The sequence below is a fragment of the Dermochelys coriacea genome, chromosome 14 (assembly GCF_009764565.3).
Source record: "Dermochelys coriacea isolate rDerCor1 chromosome 14, rDerCor1.pri.v4, whole genome shotgun sequence".
Classification (NCBI taxonomy): Eukaryota; Metazoa; Chordata; order Testudines; family Dermochelyidae; genus Dermochelys; species Dermochelys coriacea.
In genome coordinates, this window is record NC_050081.1 from 19,617,374 (window position 1) to 19,635,535 (window position 18,162).

At 38.8% G+C, this 18,162-nt stretch overlaps 2 protein-coding genes across 4 annotated transcripts in view; both read left to right on the forward strand.

Annotated features, from left to right (window-relative positions):
• Window positions 1-8,063, forward strand: part of LOC119843220 — a 51,327-nt gene extending 43,264 nt beyond the window's left edge. Inside the window, exon 10 of the mRNA XM_043497430.1 lies at window positions 7,941-8,063. Coding sequence (XP_043353365.1) covers window positions 7,941-7,956 — 16 coding nt within the window. The 3' untranslated portion in view covers window positions 7,957-8,063. The remainder of the gene's footprint in view (window positions 1-7,940) is intronic.
• A 634-nt stretch (window positions 8,064-8,697) lies between these two features.
• FOXK2 (forkhead box K2) overlaps window positions 8,698-18,162 on the forward strand; it is a 58,832-nt gene continuing 49,367 nt past the window's right edge. The window contains exon 1 of one of the 3 annotated variants that reach the window (XM_043497426.1): window positions 8,698-9,182. In XM_043497426.1, coding sequence (XP_043353361.1) covers window positions 8,827-9,182 — 356 coding nt within the window. In that variant the 5' untranslated portion in view covers window positions 8,698-8,826. Of the gene's footprint in view, window positions 9,183-18,039; window positions 18,156-18,162 lie in introns of those variants that run through there. The other 2 variants (XM_038372272.2, XM_038372273.2) reach the window with 2 other exon arrangements.

The following is an 18,162-nucleotide window of genomic DNA, read 5'->3' on the forward strand; positions in this document are numbered from 1 at the left end:
GCATTAACTAATCTTTTTATATATGATTGCTATGTATATGTTGCACTTAACTCCATTCTTTTTAAATTCACTTGTCATTCATTTTATTTCTAATTTCACAAACCAATCTGTTAGGGAACCTTAATTTATAAAACGTATTAAGTTGCGCAATAAACAACTCCTGTTTCTGTGTTATCAGAAATTTGCACTCCAACTGTATGTTCATTAAATGTATTTTGCTTTTGTATTTGCATTTGTGCTGAGAGTAACACACATTTGTGAACTGGTTGTTTTTGTTGCATATATTACTCAGAACCCCTGTTTGGACTCTTTTGTGTCATGATTTCCTGTTTATTGCAAACAAATCTGATTCCTGCTGCTTGTTTACTCTTTTATGCTGTATTTAACGTCTTGGCATGTATTTTTAATACACTCCAATTTTCACTTTTTTTTTTGTATCTAATACCCTGTCATTGGGGAAGTACAGTTTTCATTAGCCCTACAAATATCCACTGTCCTTTGCAAAATCCAGTCCATTTTTCATCATAACTTTTCTTTGGTCTGGTTACTGGTTTTACCAAAAATAATTCAGTCACCCACTAGTCCATTTGTTGACGGATCAAATTCTCATGACTTAGCTTTACTACATAGGCCTGTAATGGTCAACTGACTCACCTGGGAGTTGGTTTTGAAAATATGCCTTTCCCAGGTGATATACTTGCATCAATCAGAGTATTCTTCAAATATTTGAATGACGTTATCAAGCTGTCTTATAGTTCCTTCATGCTCCCACAGAAAAGTATTATAGATCTCAATTGCCTCAAGGCCTTCCACTTGCAGCAGTTGTGGAGGGGTTCACCCTATCTAGTTTCTCTTTAATACCGTTAGCTTCCAAGAAAACTTGGCCATATCTATGCTAGGAAGTTATACTGTTTTAACTAATCTACTAATATAGTCTAAAGTGGTATAATCTCCCTACCGTGAAGGCAGTTTTATGGGTATAAAGATGCTTTAAAATTATAGCTTTTCCCATGTGGGAAGGGGAATAATTTCACTGGTATAAGGCACTTTTATACTAATATAACTACATCTACACTAGGGTTTGTAGATCTATGATTGTGTTGGTTAAAACTGATATAATTATACTGGCATAATTTACAACCGCTACTACTGCTTTCCTCAATTCGGTCAGGATCCCTTACAGATTGAGTGGTGTATACTTCATTTACTCCATTTTTGACAAGGTTTAATTTACGTCTGACCCCATGTAATAAGGCTGTGCTGGCTGATAAGAGATTGAAACTTTATCACCTGACATGGGTCAGAGTTACGAGAGGTTAAAACCCCTGTTACATGGCAGGGTCTCACCCATTACTTCAGTGGTTACTGTTACAATGGGGAAAATCCTATCAAGGGTTTAATACAGAAAGACTAACCACTCTTAATTCTCATAGTGCATTCTGCCATGTTACTCTCATCTCCCGATTTGAGGATATGTAGAAATTATTCTAAAGCGTGCCTAAAGATTTAAAAATAGTTGTTTAATAAGTCTCAATATATGATGCTTCCTTGAAGCGCTTTTCACAATACAGCATGAGTAGGGCTGCTTAATTCTTACAGAAAAAATGCAAAAGTCATAATTTCAGTTTAAAGAAAGTCAAGGCATAGTATTTTAGTAACTGCTTCTCCATAGGTGTCAATAATAATTATTAAATGTGTACAGTTAGCAAAACACCAAATTAATGTAAAGGGCCAAATATGGTTACAAAACAATGGAAAAGTTTTGCTCAGTAGTAAGTTGATTGGAGTGAACAAGACTAACATAAGAACAAAAACACTGACGTTCACTTTTTCAATGGTTGTGATAAACATCCAATCTTAACCATGATAATCAATACTAAATTACAGGCAGTGCTGCAATCAGTGGGTGTTTTGCTTCTATCGTATTAAGACTTGTTTTATGGGGAAAAATTAACATTTTTGCAGCGTAGAATTGAAAGAAATACCAGATTAAAAATGCCTCTGAACAATCTATCCCCATCTTCAATTAATTGTTAAAATAGCAACAATAAAATAGAACAGTGAAAAATTTTACCCTATTGCCACTTTATTTGGCAAACATTATTTTAAATCCCATACTAGGTTGAACTACAAAAGTATTCAACAGTGGGGTTAATATTTCCAGTTAAAACATAGTAATCCTATATATTGTTTAAAAATTGTTTAAACCCCCCCTGTTGGGTAACCTTGAGTGCCTATGTGGATCTGCAGCTGTTTTTTAAACACAATTATTACTCTCTGTGGGTGGGGATGTTGCATATTTAAAAATCATACTTCTGTCTGAATGTTTTAACCTTCTGTTTCTTGTAACAACTTAGAAATGAGAAGACGATTCTCCCACTATTTTTTAGCTTACTTTGCTTTTGCATTTGATTACTTTTTGGTTGGCATTAGTTTCATTGTCTCATTTGCATAATAATGTCTCCCTTTTTGTGTAGATCTTTCACACTGCAACAATGGAGAGGAAATATTTTTAAAAACAGGGAAATGGGATTGTAAAACTACAAAAATTGGCATAGGAACTTGGGGCTGGTATAGATTTTAACTAGATTTCAAGTTGACAGTGTCCCTTTGAGCTGCCCTTGGCTCTGCTGCACCACATGGTTTCTTGCATTAGAAACTGTTGTAATCTCTACAAACAGATACTATTGCCTCTGAAACAGTCTCTTGGGCAACTGCAGGCGGTTTCATTGACATAACTGTCTAGTGTATGCTCAGGTGGTGATTGTTCTGCCTGCCCCACCCCCAGGGCCCTTCTCACTGTTTACAAACACACACTGCCTAGGTCACTGCCCAGACATTGCTGATGATGTCATCTAGAAAGCACATGTCTCCTGCAGCTTCAAAGCTTGCAAATTTCTCCCAGCAGGGTCGCATAAAGTGCAGTTTGAAGTGGCAGGGGTTCAGCTTGTACCCTACTGATGAAGCAGACGTCTCCATACATCTTATTCGCTGTTCCCATGCTGCATGGTTTTGGTTAATCAGAGATTATTGCTCCGCACGTTGCAACCTCCATAAGCAGCTTGGGACCTAGAGCATGCTGGGTAACATGGTTTGTAAACCAACTGCAGACATTTGTGTTGGATAAAATAACTGGCGTGGATTTCTCAGTTTGCTGGACTGTAGCTAACCTAGGGTTATAAACTACAGCAGAGAAAACCTGACTTGTCCTTATTCTCAGCGGTATCATATACTACTTAGTTTTAAATGTTTAGTGATGATAATTAGCATTACATATCAAAGACAGCTGATTAGTTTTGATCTTTTTTTTTGAATAACATATATTTTTTGAATTTATTTTAGATTTTTTTCCCACCTATGTTGTAGTTTCAACACCGAGTAGATTAGTACAGAAGCATGATGCAGATTAGAGGGTCTGGTTTAAAAATCCCTGTCAAAAAGAACCAAAAACAAATTGAAACTGAGTATGCAAGCAAACTAGAGGAGGGAGACATGTTTATTTGTGGCTTTTAAATTATTTTAAAAACTGCCTAAAAATTATCACACCTTTTTGATTTTAGATTTTTGTTCTGTTTTTTAAGATAGTTAAAATCTTTATTGTGAAGGCTAAAATTCGTGCCTTCAGAGAAAAGCTATTTTTCTAAAGTTCTATAAAATTAATTTCTTGAAAATAAAAATATTCTGGGATGACATTTTTTGATTTTGCTGGATTTCAAGTCTTTACAACAACTTATAGATGTTTAAGTGTGCACATGGCAAATTTTTTCTATTAAAGGAGAGATTTCCATACCAGACCTCAACCCGTTGGATTTTTTATAGATTTGTTTAGAATTACACCCATAATTTTAACTTTAAAAATCTTGCCTTTCACCAAAATCTGCCATTTGCAAAGCAAATCATTAGACTATGGCCTCAGTCCTGCGAAGACTTAAACAATTAAGCATGAGAGTAGTTCCATTAGTCAATGGGATCACTCACGTGCTTAAAATGAAACGTGTCCATAAATCTCAGCAGGACTGGGGCCTATGTTGGGGAGCTGTTATTACTCCTTCTAATGGCCTTGCAAGATGATAAGCAGAGGAAAATGTGTGTGCTCCTCAGGGAAAAACACATAATTGAAGGATCATCAAGTTTCTCTTCAGCTTACCGCCATTCTACATGAGGCCACTGTAAATATTTTATATTTTGTAAAATGAGAACTGTGAAATAGTATAATTTAAGGATAGAGTGCAACTTCTGAATTTGAAATATTGTGTTGGATCCATAATGTTACTTATGTGGGTTTATATGTCAATGTTTTTTGTGAATAAAAACAATCTCAATGGAATTATGAGAGACTTCTGTAACACAGGGATTATTGATAGATCATTATGGTTTGGGGAGCTGTTAACGTCTGTTGCCAATGTGTACTTTTAGGGACTCTTAATGCATAGGTCAGTTGGGCTGTTCTGTAACCCATTCTATCATGTCAGTGGAAATATGTATTTCTAGAAAATACTTGATCTATAAATAGGTGCATACATACTGTAAGAATGCATGAGAGAAATACTCTAGCTTTTCTTAAAAAAATATTTTTTCCTGTCTTAGTAATACAGGCTTGGAGTGTTATAGATAATACCAACTGTCTATGAAAATATATTGTAAATCATACCCATTGTGTGTTGAATATAAAACAAGATATTGAAAAAAAAATCAGAATTACTTTAATTTAAAAATGGATAGTGTGTGTCTTCTTGGATGAGACCTTATATACCAAGTATCAGTTGGTTCATTTTAAAGTTGAGTGATAAACACTGAAAATAGGGCTCTTTAACAGAATTGCTGACAGATCCTTAATTACAATGATGCTAACAGGTGCTGCTATAATATGTCAGAGTGGATTAGACAACATTCAGCTGCTTTGCAAATTAGGCCCAGGCTGGTGAGGTGCTATGTGTCCACAATTCCAGTTGCCTTCAGTGGGAGTCACACATGCTCAGTCCTCTCAAAAGATTAGCTTCTTTATATCTACAGCCCAGATCCTGGCCTAAATAGCCAGGATGGGCATTGGGCAGATGAATCCCCCCCGCCCCCGGTTGAGAAGCAGCTGTGGAATAATTTGAGGTCCCTTATGAAGCCCCCCTATGGACAAGAGAATATATCCAGTGATGGATCTTTTGGCCCCACTGATACAGATGCCAAGCGCAGAACTGCTGAGCTCTGTGCAGAGGGTATGGCTCCATTGTGTCCAGCTTCTTTGTCCCGTTTGTGGAACAGAAAGCAGAACCACAAATGGGAGTCCTGTTGTCATGGGTCCCTCTTTCCCTACAGAGAAGGGGGATGAACTTTTTACTCATTGAGGAAAGCACTGGCAGAAAAATTCCTCCTGTTACCTCATTAAAATAGCTGTTACCAATACATCAGTAAAATAACTTTCTCCTGAATGTTGTGTCTTATATTTTGCAGAGTAGCCTACTGACTACAGGACATTTCAAAAGATAATTTATGATTACATTTAGTAATTTATATTCTAATTTAGTGGTTGATATTTAAGTAATTTTTCTGTGGAGTCTTTATGCAAAGGAAAAAAACTTAGTTCAGTTTGTATATTTTATATTTTCCACAATGTGAGTACTAACTGCTTTTTTATGTTTTTTCTTAACAGTTTTAATTTGTGACTGCTATTCACTATTAAATTAGCATTAATAGATGGAAGGGACAGGTATAAGAGCAATGCAAAATGACCTGTCTGCAGCTGGTCAGTTGGGAATTTATCTTGCTCCTATTCCAACCTTCCTCTTCCCTCCATCCCTGGGTGTAGGTGGTGTGGTGTGGAGGAGGTGGAGCTCCTTTATGGAAACTTTCAGCTGGTATTACCTTAAGGACCATAGCCAGCTATTGTAAACTAGAGCATCCCCTAGGCTGCTCTAATTTACATCAGAGCCAGTGGTGGGGCAGGTTGAGAATCGGAAGTCATAACTGTCTCCTTGAAGCCCCTGCTCTGTCTGTACTTAGCATATCTTGATGGTGGAGAAAATCTGTCCTTAAATCCCCAAATATGTGCAAGGTTAATCAAAAGAGCTTAACCCTAACCCACTGCAATATATTACTGTATGTCTGACTTTTTTTAATTTGGAACTGGTAATGCACATATCTCTGTGAGCATCACAGAGTAACAAATATGTGAGTCTCTACTGACCTCATTCACTGCTGATGTAAGCAGGCAACTCCACTGATTGAAAGATTTAGCACCTGCCTACACTAGCAGTGAATTTGTTCCTAAGATCACAAAACATTGACTTGACATTACTTTGCACATAGTATGTAATGTGATTTTTTTTTTAAGCATGTTAGTTATATATTCTTAGTATCCACTTTTACAGTTAAATACCTGTTAATTTAAAAAAAACTTTTGCTCAAGACTTCAAGTTTTGGACTAAATATCTGCTATGCCTTTTTGATAAGTGAATTGTGATTTGATTAGAGCATGAAAAAATACATTTCCAAATGTATTTTAAGTTCTGTAGAGAAGCATACCTGTGTCTCTAAAGACCTTGACAGATTGCTTAAATATCTAATATTTTCAAACATTCTGTGTGGAAATAAAATGACTGTTAGCCACTATTTCATCAATATCTGGATGTCATCTAACAGCCAAACAAAAATCTCTTGAGGACTTTTAGGATCTTCTGTTGAAGTGTTTGTGGGGATTATATCTGTGTATAAATATAAATAGGCTTCCTCATCAGTGTACAGCATTATGCTGCTAATGATAGAAGCTAAGAAATGTACAGCTGTGTTATCTAAAGTCCCAATTCAGACTTTAAGTACACAGATGTTGTTCTTTTGAAGGCAAAGACAATGCACCTATTTGCATTGTCTAAATATAGCTACATATGTCTTAAATGTTGTACAAACTTAAATTACATTCCCTTACCAAAATTGCTTTTTCAGCTGGCAGTTCCAATGACACAAACCCTAAAAAGTAGGAACATCAATAATTAAGATATTCAATACCTGTCCAACACACTTCTTTTCACTTCCTTTTTTTGAACTTCACATCTTCCCCTTCTACCAGCTACAGCATCTACCTCCTCGCTGTGTGTATTCTTACCAAGAAAATGTCCTGATTAATGTTTTAATTATCGCTGAATAGAACTAATATGCAAATGTTTGTATGGGGTTTGAGTATGTAAAGCATTCTGTAAGTGCAAGTGTTTCAAGAGAAGTTTAACATTTGAAGTATTGAATGCAGTTAGCGAGGGCCTTTCTTAATATTTTTATATGGTTATACTTCTGGCCCTTCCTCTAATATATTAAAACCATGAACAATCCTTAGCGAGTGTCATGTTTCATCTGACATCTGCATTATAAATATAGATGGGAAAGAGATGATGGTAACAGATGTAGGAGAAACTTGCATCTTTCTGACATACTTAAAGATACCGCAGAGCTCTCAGTACAATTTTTAAAAAATGGAAGCAACTCCTTTATGAAACAGACTACAGGTAAAACCATGGCCTGAGTGTGAGGATGCAGAGGGGAAAACTAGTCTCTTTCACACCCGACTTAGCTTAGCTCTGGACCTAACAGAAAAATCTCTTGTGGGCCGAGGGAGGAGTCACATTGTTAGGCCTGCTCTGATCCATCCTGCCCTTCAACTATTGGGAGATATTAGAAGGTGCAGCTGGCATCACCTCACATCTTATGGTAAAGACAGGCTTTCTGCTCATGGTGGCGTATGTATTGTACAATACAAGATAGTTTGTCTTCAGAAATTGAAAAGCTTGATTTAATGTAAGTAGTTCTTGTAAGAAGCCTGAATTTGTGTGTGTGTGGGGGGGGGGGGTAAGCAGGCTGAATGTGTGTGTGGGGGGGGGGGGGGAAGCAGGAGTCTTGTGCTTGACCTTGGTGCACAGAAGCTTAGGTCTTTCTATTCTTGTTGTTTTATTTCCTTTTAGTGGTGTTTGGTGGTGAAAAAGAACATCCTGTTTGTGAAAGCATCCATGGAAGGGCTCAAAACCTGTTGAAAGATGGTATTTCTTTTGGACTGTCTGCTCTTTTGTACTAAATGAGCGGTGATGGCTGCTTAATGATGGAGTAGCCGTAGTAAGCTGCCCCAGGAGCTCAACCCAGGATGTTGGCTGGGAGAAATACATCATCATCCCTTTGGAAGTGTCCCTGCGGGTGACAGCAGTCCCCTTTTAAGGGACGGGCTAGCGCGTCCCCATGCCTCATGGGCATCGAGTGAGAGTTGTCAGGCCGGGGCTGAAGCACTTGTCCCGTTGCCTTAAGGAGAGAGGTTTGGGGGGAGGCGGGCAGCGGGCCTTCTCCCTGGTGGGGAGAGGGCGCTGTGCGCTGGACTGTCTGGCCCCGCCCCTGGGCGGCTCGGGACGGGCCTACTTGTGCCTCCCTTGTCCCTGCAGCAGCCTCGGCTGAGGCTGGCCCTCGCCTTCCCTAGCGAGCGCTTCGCCGTTGCTTTCAGTGTGGCCGGAGCTGGCAGTGCAGGCGCCTCGCGGAGCCGCTCCCGCTCCTTCCACGCGCTGCGCTCCGCTCCGCATTTTCCCGGCGTCCGGGTGTGTGCCTTAGTCTTGGGGATAACACACTAACCTGTTGAGCTGCGCTGGCCCTAGCGCCTCTCGCCATTGGCCGGCGCGGCATAGCCCCATGGGCGTGCGGGCCGTGCATTGGCCGGGCCGGGCCGTCCATCAGCGAGCGGCGGACTGCGTCAGGTTGGGTTGAGCGGCGTCCCCTTCCCTGCTCAGTGTCTGGCGGCGGCTGCGGCGCCGGTGCGGGCGGAGGGGCGCAGGGAGGGCGGCCCGTTCGCTCGCTCGCTCGCTCGCTAAGATGGCGGCGGCGGCGGCAGCGGCGGCGGCGGCCGTGGCCCGGCTGGAGGGCCGTGAGTTCGAGTACCTGATGAAGAAGCGCTCAGTGACCATCGGCCGCAACTCGTCGCAGGGCTCGGTGGACGTGAGCATGGGCCACTCCAGCTTCATCTCCCGGCGCCACCTAGAGATCTTCACCGCTGTCCCCCCGCCGCCGCCGGCCGGGGCGGACGGGCCGCCGCTGCCTCAGGGGGACGCCGCTGGTGGCGGGGCGGGAGGCGGCGGGGACTTCTACCTTCGCTGCCTTGGCAAAAACGGGGTCTTCGTGGACGGCGTGTTCCAGAGGCGGGGGGCGCCCCCGCTGCAGCTGCCCCGAGTGTGAGTACGGGGGAGCGGGCCGGCTGCAGCCCAACATCCTCTGGCCCGGCCTGGCCGTCCCGGGGAGCGAGCCATCCCCATCGCTCGGGAGTGCTGCCCCAGCCTCCCCGGGGACCCCTGCTGGAGGGTGGGTAGTGCTGCCGTCGCACGCCGGCTGCCCCGTTTCCATTTTGCTGGCACATGGTGCATGACAGCCAGGGAGTCCTCTCTGTGCAGGGGACACGCATCATGAACCCCATCGGTACGTCCCCCAGAGCACCCCATCGACACCCAGCCAGGGCTCGCTGCAGCTATCCCCGTGAACGGGCTTTGCGGTGGGTCCTTGCTTCCTTGTCCCCCAGGCGGGGTGCCCCGGCTGGTGCCCCTCATCTGTATCCATTCCACCAACATTCCTCTTCCTTTGGGTTGGCCTGTTAGATACAGGTGGCAAGCATAAAATGACAGGAGAATTAGGGCTGTCTTTTGGCCACCGATAACCTTTCTCCCTTTGCCTTCTCTCGCGCATAAGTGTGCAATAATAGTACCTCGTGGGGTGTAAACTAGCCTGCACCACTGCTTGGAGCTATTATTGTTGGTAAACAGAATTGAATACACTCTTGTGTATTTGTGTGTTGCAAAGGAGAAGTCAAGTTATGTGTTTATCCACGTATCTGGGATTTCAGATCAGCACTAAGCAAATTTTGTGGTCCCATTTGTACTGTTTTAATAAGTTTTTGTAGTATTTTCTGCATCTTCTGTGTAGTTTTAAGACTAGTTTTATATTTGTGGTTAGCTAAATAGAATTATCTAAAATATTCATACTCAGAATTTTAACATGTAGTTCTTTAGGTAATTTAACAGTGAAGAGAGTTTGCAAGCAACAATATATTCCTTCACTTTTAGCAAATCTTTTTTCTGGTGAATATTTTTCTGGTGAAGTCTGTGAGGCCTGGTATTTTTAAGGGTGCATTGAACTACAAATATACATTCCATCCTTTGAAGAATTATGTGAGGAAAAGCGAGGAGTTTATCACAGTCTTTGCATCCAAAATATTTCAAAAACATACCGTATCTTAACTAAAATATATAAAAACGTTGTTTTTCATTATTTCCGGAAGAGTAGTTGTAAAACGTTTTAGGGGTGTGTTTCATAGAAAACATGCGGTCACTGACAGAATCTTGTTACCGCGCAGGTTTTTAACTTTATTTTGGAGACTGAAAACATGGCTTTGCTATTTAAGTGTTTTTTTATGTAGTTTAAGCAATTCACCTATAAAAATCATACTATCTTAAACCTCTGCTTTCTAGGAAATGCTATAATTCTGAAAGGACTTGTTAAGGAACTGTGTGTGTAGTGTTGTATAATCATAAATACAGTTGGATGACTTGTTTGACCTCTAACAACTGTAACTTCTATTTTTGCTCTTTTTTCCCCCTATTTTAATAAGCATGTCTGTCATATGGGTAATCTATTTTTTCTTTATAACTGGCTTTTAAAATATTTTTATCTCAGGTTATTTGTTAAATACAGGAGCAAGAATGCCCTATTTTTAAAATAATCTATGTATTTAATTTTAAACAAGTCTTTAAATTGGTATTTAAACAGACTTAAAATTAATTTAAGCAACTTAATCTGGTAGCAAATTTCCACTAAAAACCAAAGGTCATCAGAAGCAAAACACATTACATTTACTGTGTGCTTCTCCTGTTACGTTATCAGTGTGGGTCTTGAATTGTATTTTGCTTCAATCCTTTTAAGTCTGTAATTTGCCACATAATTCTTATGGAGGCAGAAAATGTTAACTTGTGTTCAGGGTAATTTTTACACACATCACAAAATTTTGCATAGTGAACAAAGGGAAATTTTTATATAAAGTTAAATTGTCTCATGAGCATAGGCGGAGTTAAGTAAATTAGCATTTGTTTGAAACTGATTGCATCAAGTGGTTGCATGATTACTTGGACTGCACACTTTTAACATTAACTAACTTGCAAAGCTTGAAAGTTAAAGTAATATTTCCTGGCTACAGAATGTACTTAAGTTGAGTCTGGTAAACAGAGTAGCACACTTGCAGCCATTATCAGACATTGTAGAACAACATTGTATGCTAAGTAGATTGTGATTTTTTTGAGAGATGTGAGGATAACTTTTAAAACTGTGAGAGCAGGCAAAATTGATGATGTCACCAGTAGGCTGTTGAACGAGATCTGCTTTCTGCTAAATGCTGTTGGATGGCTTATGATCTGTATCATTTCTGAAATATTTAAAAGCCCACTTGTGTGGAAGTTAAGCCTTCAAAAAATGTATAGCATATTTGTAGCTTTCTGAGTTTAGCAAAGTTCTTTTGCAGTGCTTAGGCAAATCTAAAGCAGACATCAATTACTTATATGAAGTAATTACTATGAAATGTTGATGACTAATGTTATTCATTGAAGCCATGTCCTTGAATTTCACTGTGGATTTAAACTGACACATTGAATGTTATCTGCAAAGATTTAAATAAAAATAAAACTACTTTGAGTCCAGGTGAGCTAAATATATTAAATAGCAAAGTAGGTATTTTAATTCAAAAATATATGTTAATTTCAAAGTGAGTGATGCAAGTTCCATATCTGCCTACCTATGGCCCAGGTGATTACTCAGACTTAAAAAGAAGAAAAAAAAAATCTAAATTGCCAGCAGTGTGCCTGGCTTATGATAAAATTGTCCAGTGGCAAATACGCTTAAGCAAATCTGAAACCTGCTTGTCCCCTTGTTCGTTTCAGTTTTTTAATATGTCTCAACCTGATTAAGAGGCTGGATACTAATCCTACATTTTCATTGTTATGAAGAATATTTGTAGATGTATGATACGCATTTCATAAGGATAAAAAATACTGCTTTAAACTTTTACACCAAAGTGGTATTCCAGTAGTTAAGGCCTGGAAGTTTACTTGTATTTAAACTGTTACACCTGAATATGAATGTCTTCTGGAATTAAACTTTGGGATGCTATGGTATGATGATCTGAATATACGTGTGGGGGGTTTTTTTGTTTGTTGTTTTTGCTGTTAATGGCCACTGTTCTTGTAGTATCTGAACACGTTGTGTGTGTTCAACCAATTGCAGTAGATAACTCAACAACCTTATTCCTAGAGCAGTTTTGATCTAAGTGCTGGTGCAATAACAGGGAAGTAAACAAAAATCCAGGGTAGTTTCAAATTCTAGTTAAAGGCCAGGGAAATTGTTGTCCTAATAGTAAAGGGCACAATTAGTAAAGATGAAAGAAAACCTTGCCCAATTTCTCAGTGATAATGCAAACAATGAAACTTAAAACAAAAACTAAATACCATAAACCCATCTACTTTTGAAAAAATAATTGAAATGTCTAATTTTTGTCACTGTCCCAGCTGAGCATCTAAAATTACAAGGTTCATAGCCTCTGACTTCAGAACAATTAATATTTGAACATGATATAATTAAAATTTTAATGTTATAGTCCTACCTGTTTCTGGAAGTGGGGAACTGAAATAAAATTTGTCAGTCTCCTGCAGAATATGTACCTTAAGAATCTGGGAAAAGGGAAGCTTTGACACTTTGGTAAACAAAGTGGCATATTTGTTTCAATAATAGAGTGGTACAAAGATGAACAATATGTAATGTTTAATTACTGTTGATTAGTTGACTGTCTTAGTCACTGCAACTTTGTTTTGATTATACTTCTTTGAAACTTTCAATCACAATGTAAATGTCTTTTCAGTCAGAAGGCACTATTAGTGGGAGCAGTATGGTTTTTGTTCCTAGGCTTAACAGATTCGCATATACACAAGCTGCATGTCGCTTTGCTAGATGAACAAAATGGGGAAAAAGTTAGTAGCAGTTTTACACTCAACAATAAATAGTGCTTCGCTCAGTATAAGCTTTCTGAAGCATGACATAAAGTGTTCAGAAACTTGTTAAACTACTTGAGTTTGCACAGCTTTAATAAAACCTGTTGTAATTACCTTTTGAAAGACTCAGTTTGACTTTTTTTTATTAAATACAGTTTCTAAATTGGCCCAGTTGAAGTCTGTGTCAGAACTTCCACTGGGTTCATTGGAAACTGGATGGGTCCAATAAATAGTAATGAAATTGGAGAATTGAATTTTAAAGTGCAGTATGTATTACATATATTTTTCTCCTATGTTGATCAGAAATAGAAGGTAAACCTATAACCGTAAACCTCTTTCACCTGACAAGGGTGTAGATTTCACCATAGTGCAGTACAAATTTTTTTTTTTATCAGATGAGGACAACTACAGCACATCTAGGATATTGAAAATAAGTGTGATGTAATAGCTGCTGCGTGTCTTAAGGAAGTAAAATCAGTAGTTATACTTGTAAAAGTGTATGAATCACTGTTTTGAAGGACCCACAAGTTCAGTCCTTCTCTCAGCTGGTCAATAGGAACTCAAAGTACATTACAGCATTTCAGCAGTTTATTTGAAGAATGAAAAGTATCTTTTGCTGGGAGTAGAAGCAGTTGGTAACAATGCTCTTAAGTTTGTATAGTATTTTTTTCATACTGCTATCACTAGTTAGGAATATTTTAGACAGGCAGTAATGCACACTTGAGTGCTTGAAGGTGCCTGAAACTTTGGCCTTAAGTGTCCTAATACAACACATCTGGTATTAGTGTATTTTGATTAAACCACAGACTTGTATATCAAGGATTACTGATGGGTTTTGGTATCCTAAAAATGAAGTAATAAAAATACTATTTAGTATGCAAAATAGTATGAAAATAATGTAGCAATGCATATAATACTTCCAACTCACTGGACAAGTACAGGTATTCAGCATACCACGTAACTCAGAGTCTCCTCTTGCAACTGTGAAATAGAAACCTCCCTTCCCTCCCCGCCCCCCAAACTCGCACCACTCTGAAAATTACAAATGTTAAATATTTATATACCAGAGTCTCACATATTCTATGGAGAGGAATAAGTTACGCTTTTAGTTATGGTATGTTGTCCAGGTCTACAAAGGTAGGGCTCTATTAGTGCCATTAAATTACAGCATCTCTCCCACATATTAAAACTAAGAGGTTCTGTACAAAGAACAAGGCTCTGTACGCTAACTGAACTTTTACTTGGTGAAGTTACTGTTGTGTTCAGTATGAGTTAATTAGGAAAAAAAATATGAGGCACTCCAAAGCCAACATTATTTCAGTGCCCTTTGTTTATTTGGACACTAGTGGATACAGTTACTTGATTTATGTGCTCAAGTCCAGTTATTGTATAAATTAGGTTCATAATTGCACACATGCGAGGTGAAAAGTGTTACCAGGATTCAGGTAACAGTTGAGATGAATGGGAGGGTAACCTCACTCTCCTGGAGCTGATGGCTACTGTCTGCAGATTCAGAAAGACAGTACTTCTAGTTTTCTTGGCATATGTTCACTTCATGTTTTAAAGGCTTTCTTGATGAATACAAGAAGTGGATACTTTTATTTTTTTACAAAAAGCTCATGTTCTAAAAAAAATCTGAGTGTCACAGCAACTAGATAAATACCTCAAGCAAGCTGTATTTGACATACGGGCAGGATTTTTGACACCACTTCCCTAGATAAAATTGTCTGAATGGTACACAAAGTTGAAATATTGTTGAAGCCTGTGGTTGAGGTGCATTTGGTGGTTTGAGAGGGTGGCTGAGAATTTCATACAGATGACCACTAAAGTCACTTGTTTAATAATTTTAAGTATAATATTAAGAAAAGTGTGAGTTTTGGCTGTGGCCTATGGATCAGATTTCAGAATTTTTTAGTTTATTTTCTAGAATGGGTAACGTTGTCTATTGACAAAAATGATTAATGTTAATTGGAAATATATTTAATTGGAGTTTGTGGCTACTTTAAACTTGTGTGTAACAGAACTAGAATCTGAGACATCAAGCAGAGTGAAGCCATGCTGCACTGATCATTAACAGCTTAAGGTGCAAAAGAATGTGTTGTGAGTAAAGGTAGAGCACATGCTATTTGAAATGAAACTACAAAAATGAATGTGATATTTATACAAAGTCTTTCTTTTATGTAGCAGTTGTCTTTTGCAGTATGCAAAAGACAAAATTTCATAATTCAACACTGAGATTATCAATTTGAGTATCTGTTCAAAGTTTTACAGTAATATAAATATTCAGACACTAATCTGTTGGTATGGAGTGCAGTATGCAGTCAGACTAATACAATGTTAGAGTTTCTGTGTACGTAAACCTGTTTATGGTGCCTTATATCCATGATGTGATAGCGCCCTCAGTATTTCTCTGTATAATGATTTTACATAGGAGAGTTTTACTGCCTTTTGTAGTAAGCTTACTCCTGACCATACACCTCAGTTAAGTATAAGAGGAAATATATTCTTTGTATTGTTACATGAATTAGTAGAAACCAGGAACTACATTCAAGAATTGGTAGTTTTTCTGTCCCACTATTACGATTCTAATCATGTGAGAGAAGAGGGATGTTCTTTTGCTTTAGAAACAGTAAATGTACAAGACAAATGGAAAACACCTTGTATCAGTTTTATAAAGCCTGAAAAATACCCATTGCCTTTCAGAATTGACCAACATACTGTAGAAATACAAGAATGCTTTTGAAATCCCTACTTCACAATTGCATTTTCAGTGTAATACATGCATATAGTAAACATGATAATTTCCTACAATGTGTCTCTTTTGAAATTAAACCATAATGTATTGGAGGTTTTTTTGTTTTTGGAAATAAGGGAGAAGAGTAACAAACTGTTCTGCATTATATTTCTGTTGCTACTAGATTAATATGGGGGATTTAAGATGAAAATAGGAAAATAATCATTGCGGTATCTTCCACCCTCCCTTCCAAAATGAAGTAATATTTTATTGTTGGGTTATGCCATGCCTTATCAGGAGAATAGTTATGGCCAATTATGAACAGTTATACATAATATATCACAACCCAAAGACGTCAAAGTAATTAGGACATGCCATGTAAGTTTTAAGCCTGAATAAAGGTTGTATTTTAGAAAATTGTCCTCTCCTGTGAAATATCACATTGTAGGGGTCTGTCCTGTACTTCTGAGAAGTGGTAATTGTGTTGTGCACAAAACAAATAATTTTTCCTCATATCTATACCAATACTAGACCAGTCAAAGTATGAAAGTCAGTTGTCTTGTGCCTCTGCTACATATATTGAAAAATACAAAAATGTCTTCAAGAAATCCTAATCCTAACTTTCTTGTCTAAAAGTGTATAAATATTAGAAAATCAAAAGGCATACATTTTGAAAAAAGCTTCAACCTTTAGGTCATGCAGTAATCTGAGGTCATCTCTTCTACTACATCTAATGAGTTTTTAGCGGACTAAGTATAATAACTAGCTGACATCTCCCATGAAATTTCATGCTAAGTTTTTGAGGAGGTGATGGCCAACTGCCTCACTTATTTTGACTGTGCAAAGTTGAAATGTAATGACAGTTGCTTCCAGTGATCTTCTGCTGCTGAGGAGTTTCTTAACCTAGTTACAGCTTTGGGGGGGGAAACCTGTTAATTCTGCAACTATTCTTGTTGGACGGTATTGGAAATGAATGTCGTATTCCTTAGTTGAGATTTCCTTACTGTTTTGGAATGATTGGGGTTCCATGGGTTTGATAGGTGGGGGTGGCACAGACCCATAGGTGGTTCACTATTCTGTCGGCAGCTCTTGGAAGGCCTGACATACTCACTAAACCTAACATACTGTTGTCATAATCTGTGTCTAACAGGTGTCATGTAAGGTGTCCTATACAAATTGTAATATGTTGTCTCAGAAATCATTACATGGCATATGTATGGGGTGCGTGCAAAAATTCATAAATGTGTGCTGAAATTAAATCCTTAAAATGTGTTTGGCAAGCAGTCCATAAGACCACTCTGCTCTAGAAAAACGAATGTGTATTTGTTTTTCAGACCAGCCTGGGTATCAGGCAGAGACAGTGAAGGTATATTTACATATAAGGTAAACAAAGATATCAAGCTAAGAAGTGGGGGGAGAAGGCAGTATGGTATCTACACCACAGCAAGAGAAAGAATCTTTTTTTATTTCAAAGGTTTACTGGACTATAAGAAGAATGGGAAAGAACCCTGTAGTATCCTTTACCTGAGTCATCAAATAAACCAAACACTTTGAGCTCTGTGTGTTGGGGTTATGGTTAAAGAGGAGGCCTGCCATGCTGAAAGGATTGTGGTGAAAAAAGCTTCATTGAACAAAAGATTCTAGTTTAAGTTGTGATTTAGTCTCAGGCTATAGCTACAGTAGATAGCTGCAACTGCACTGTTGTAAGATCTCTAAGCTGACAGGAGAGAGCTTGCCCATTGACTTAATTAATCCATTCCCAATGAGTGGTGGTAGCTAAGTCGGGGAGAGATGCTCTCCCACTGACAGCGCTGTCCACATCACCGCTTTAATAGTTGTAACTTATGTTGCTCAGGGAGTGGCTTATTCGCACCCCTGAGTGACTTAAATTAGACCGACATAAGCGGTAGTGTAAAACGTAGCCTCAGAAGTGTGTTTTTACTTTCGTTTGTAATCATCTGTCCTTATTTCTTTTAGTTGGTGTCACTTAAACCTATGTCCTTTGTTAACAAACTTGTTTTACTTTTACTATAAACTCTGTACTTTGATTTAAGTGGAGGGTTTGGCAGCTCCACTTAATAAGCTGATATGTACTGTTTCTTTAAAGGAACAGCACACTTGTTAGGGTTTAGTGGGTGCTACAGTAAGGAGGGGCTGATCCGCAGAGAAAAGCGTCTCTGAGGAATTTGGTAATTGGAGTTCACTGATTGTTATCTTCTAGGCAAGGTTTGGACTTGGAGAGTCCTGAAGAATTTGTTGGTCGGGCAGGCAAGCTGGTGTGTCAGGAAGATGGCACATTACTTAGCAGCCCCAAAGCTCTCACTTGCTGAGGCTGAGAGGGGTAACACTGCCGCACACTTCTGGGAACCCCAGCTGATCATCAAAGCAAGGTATACG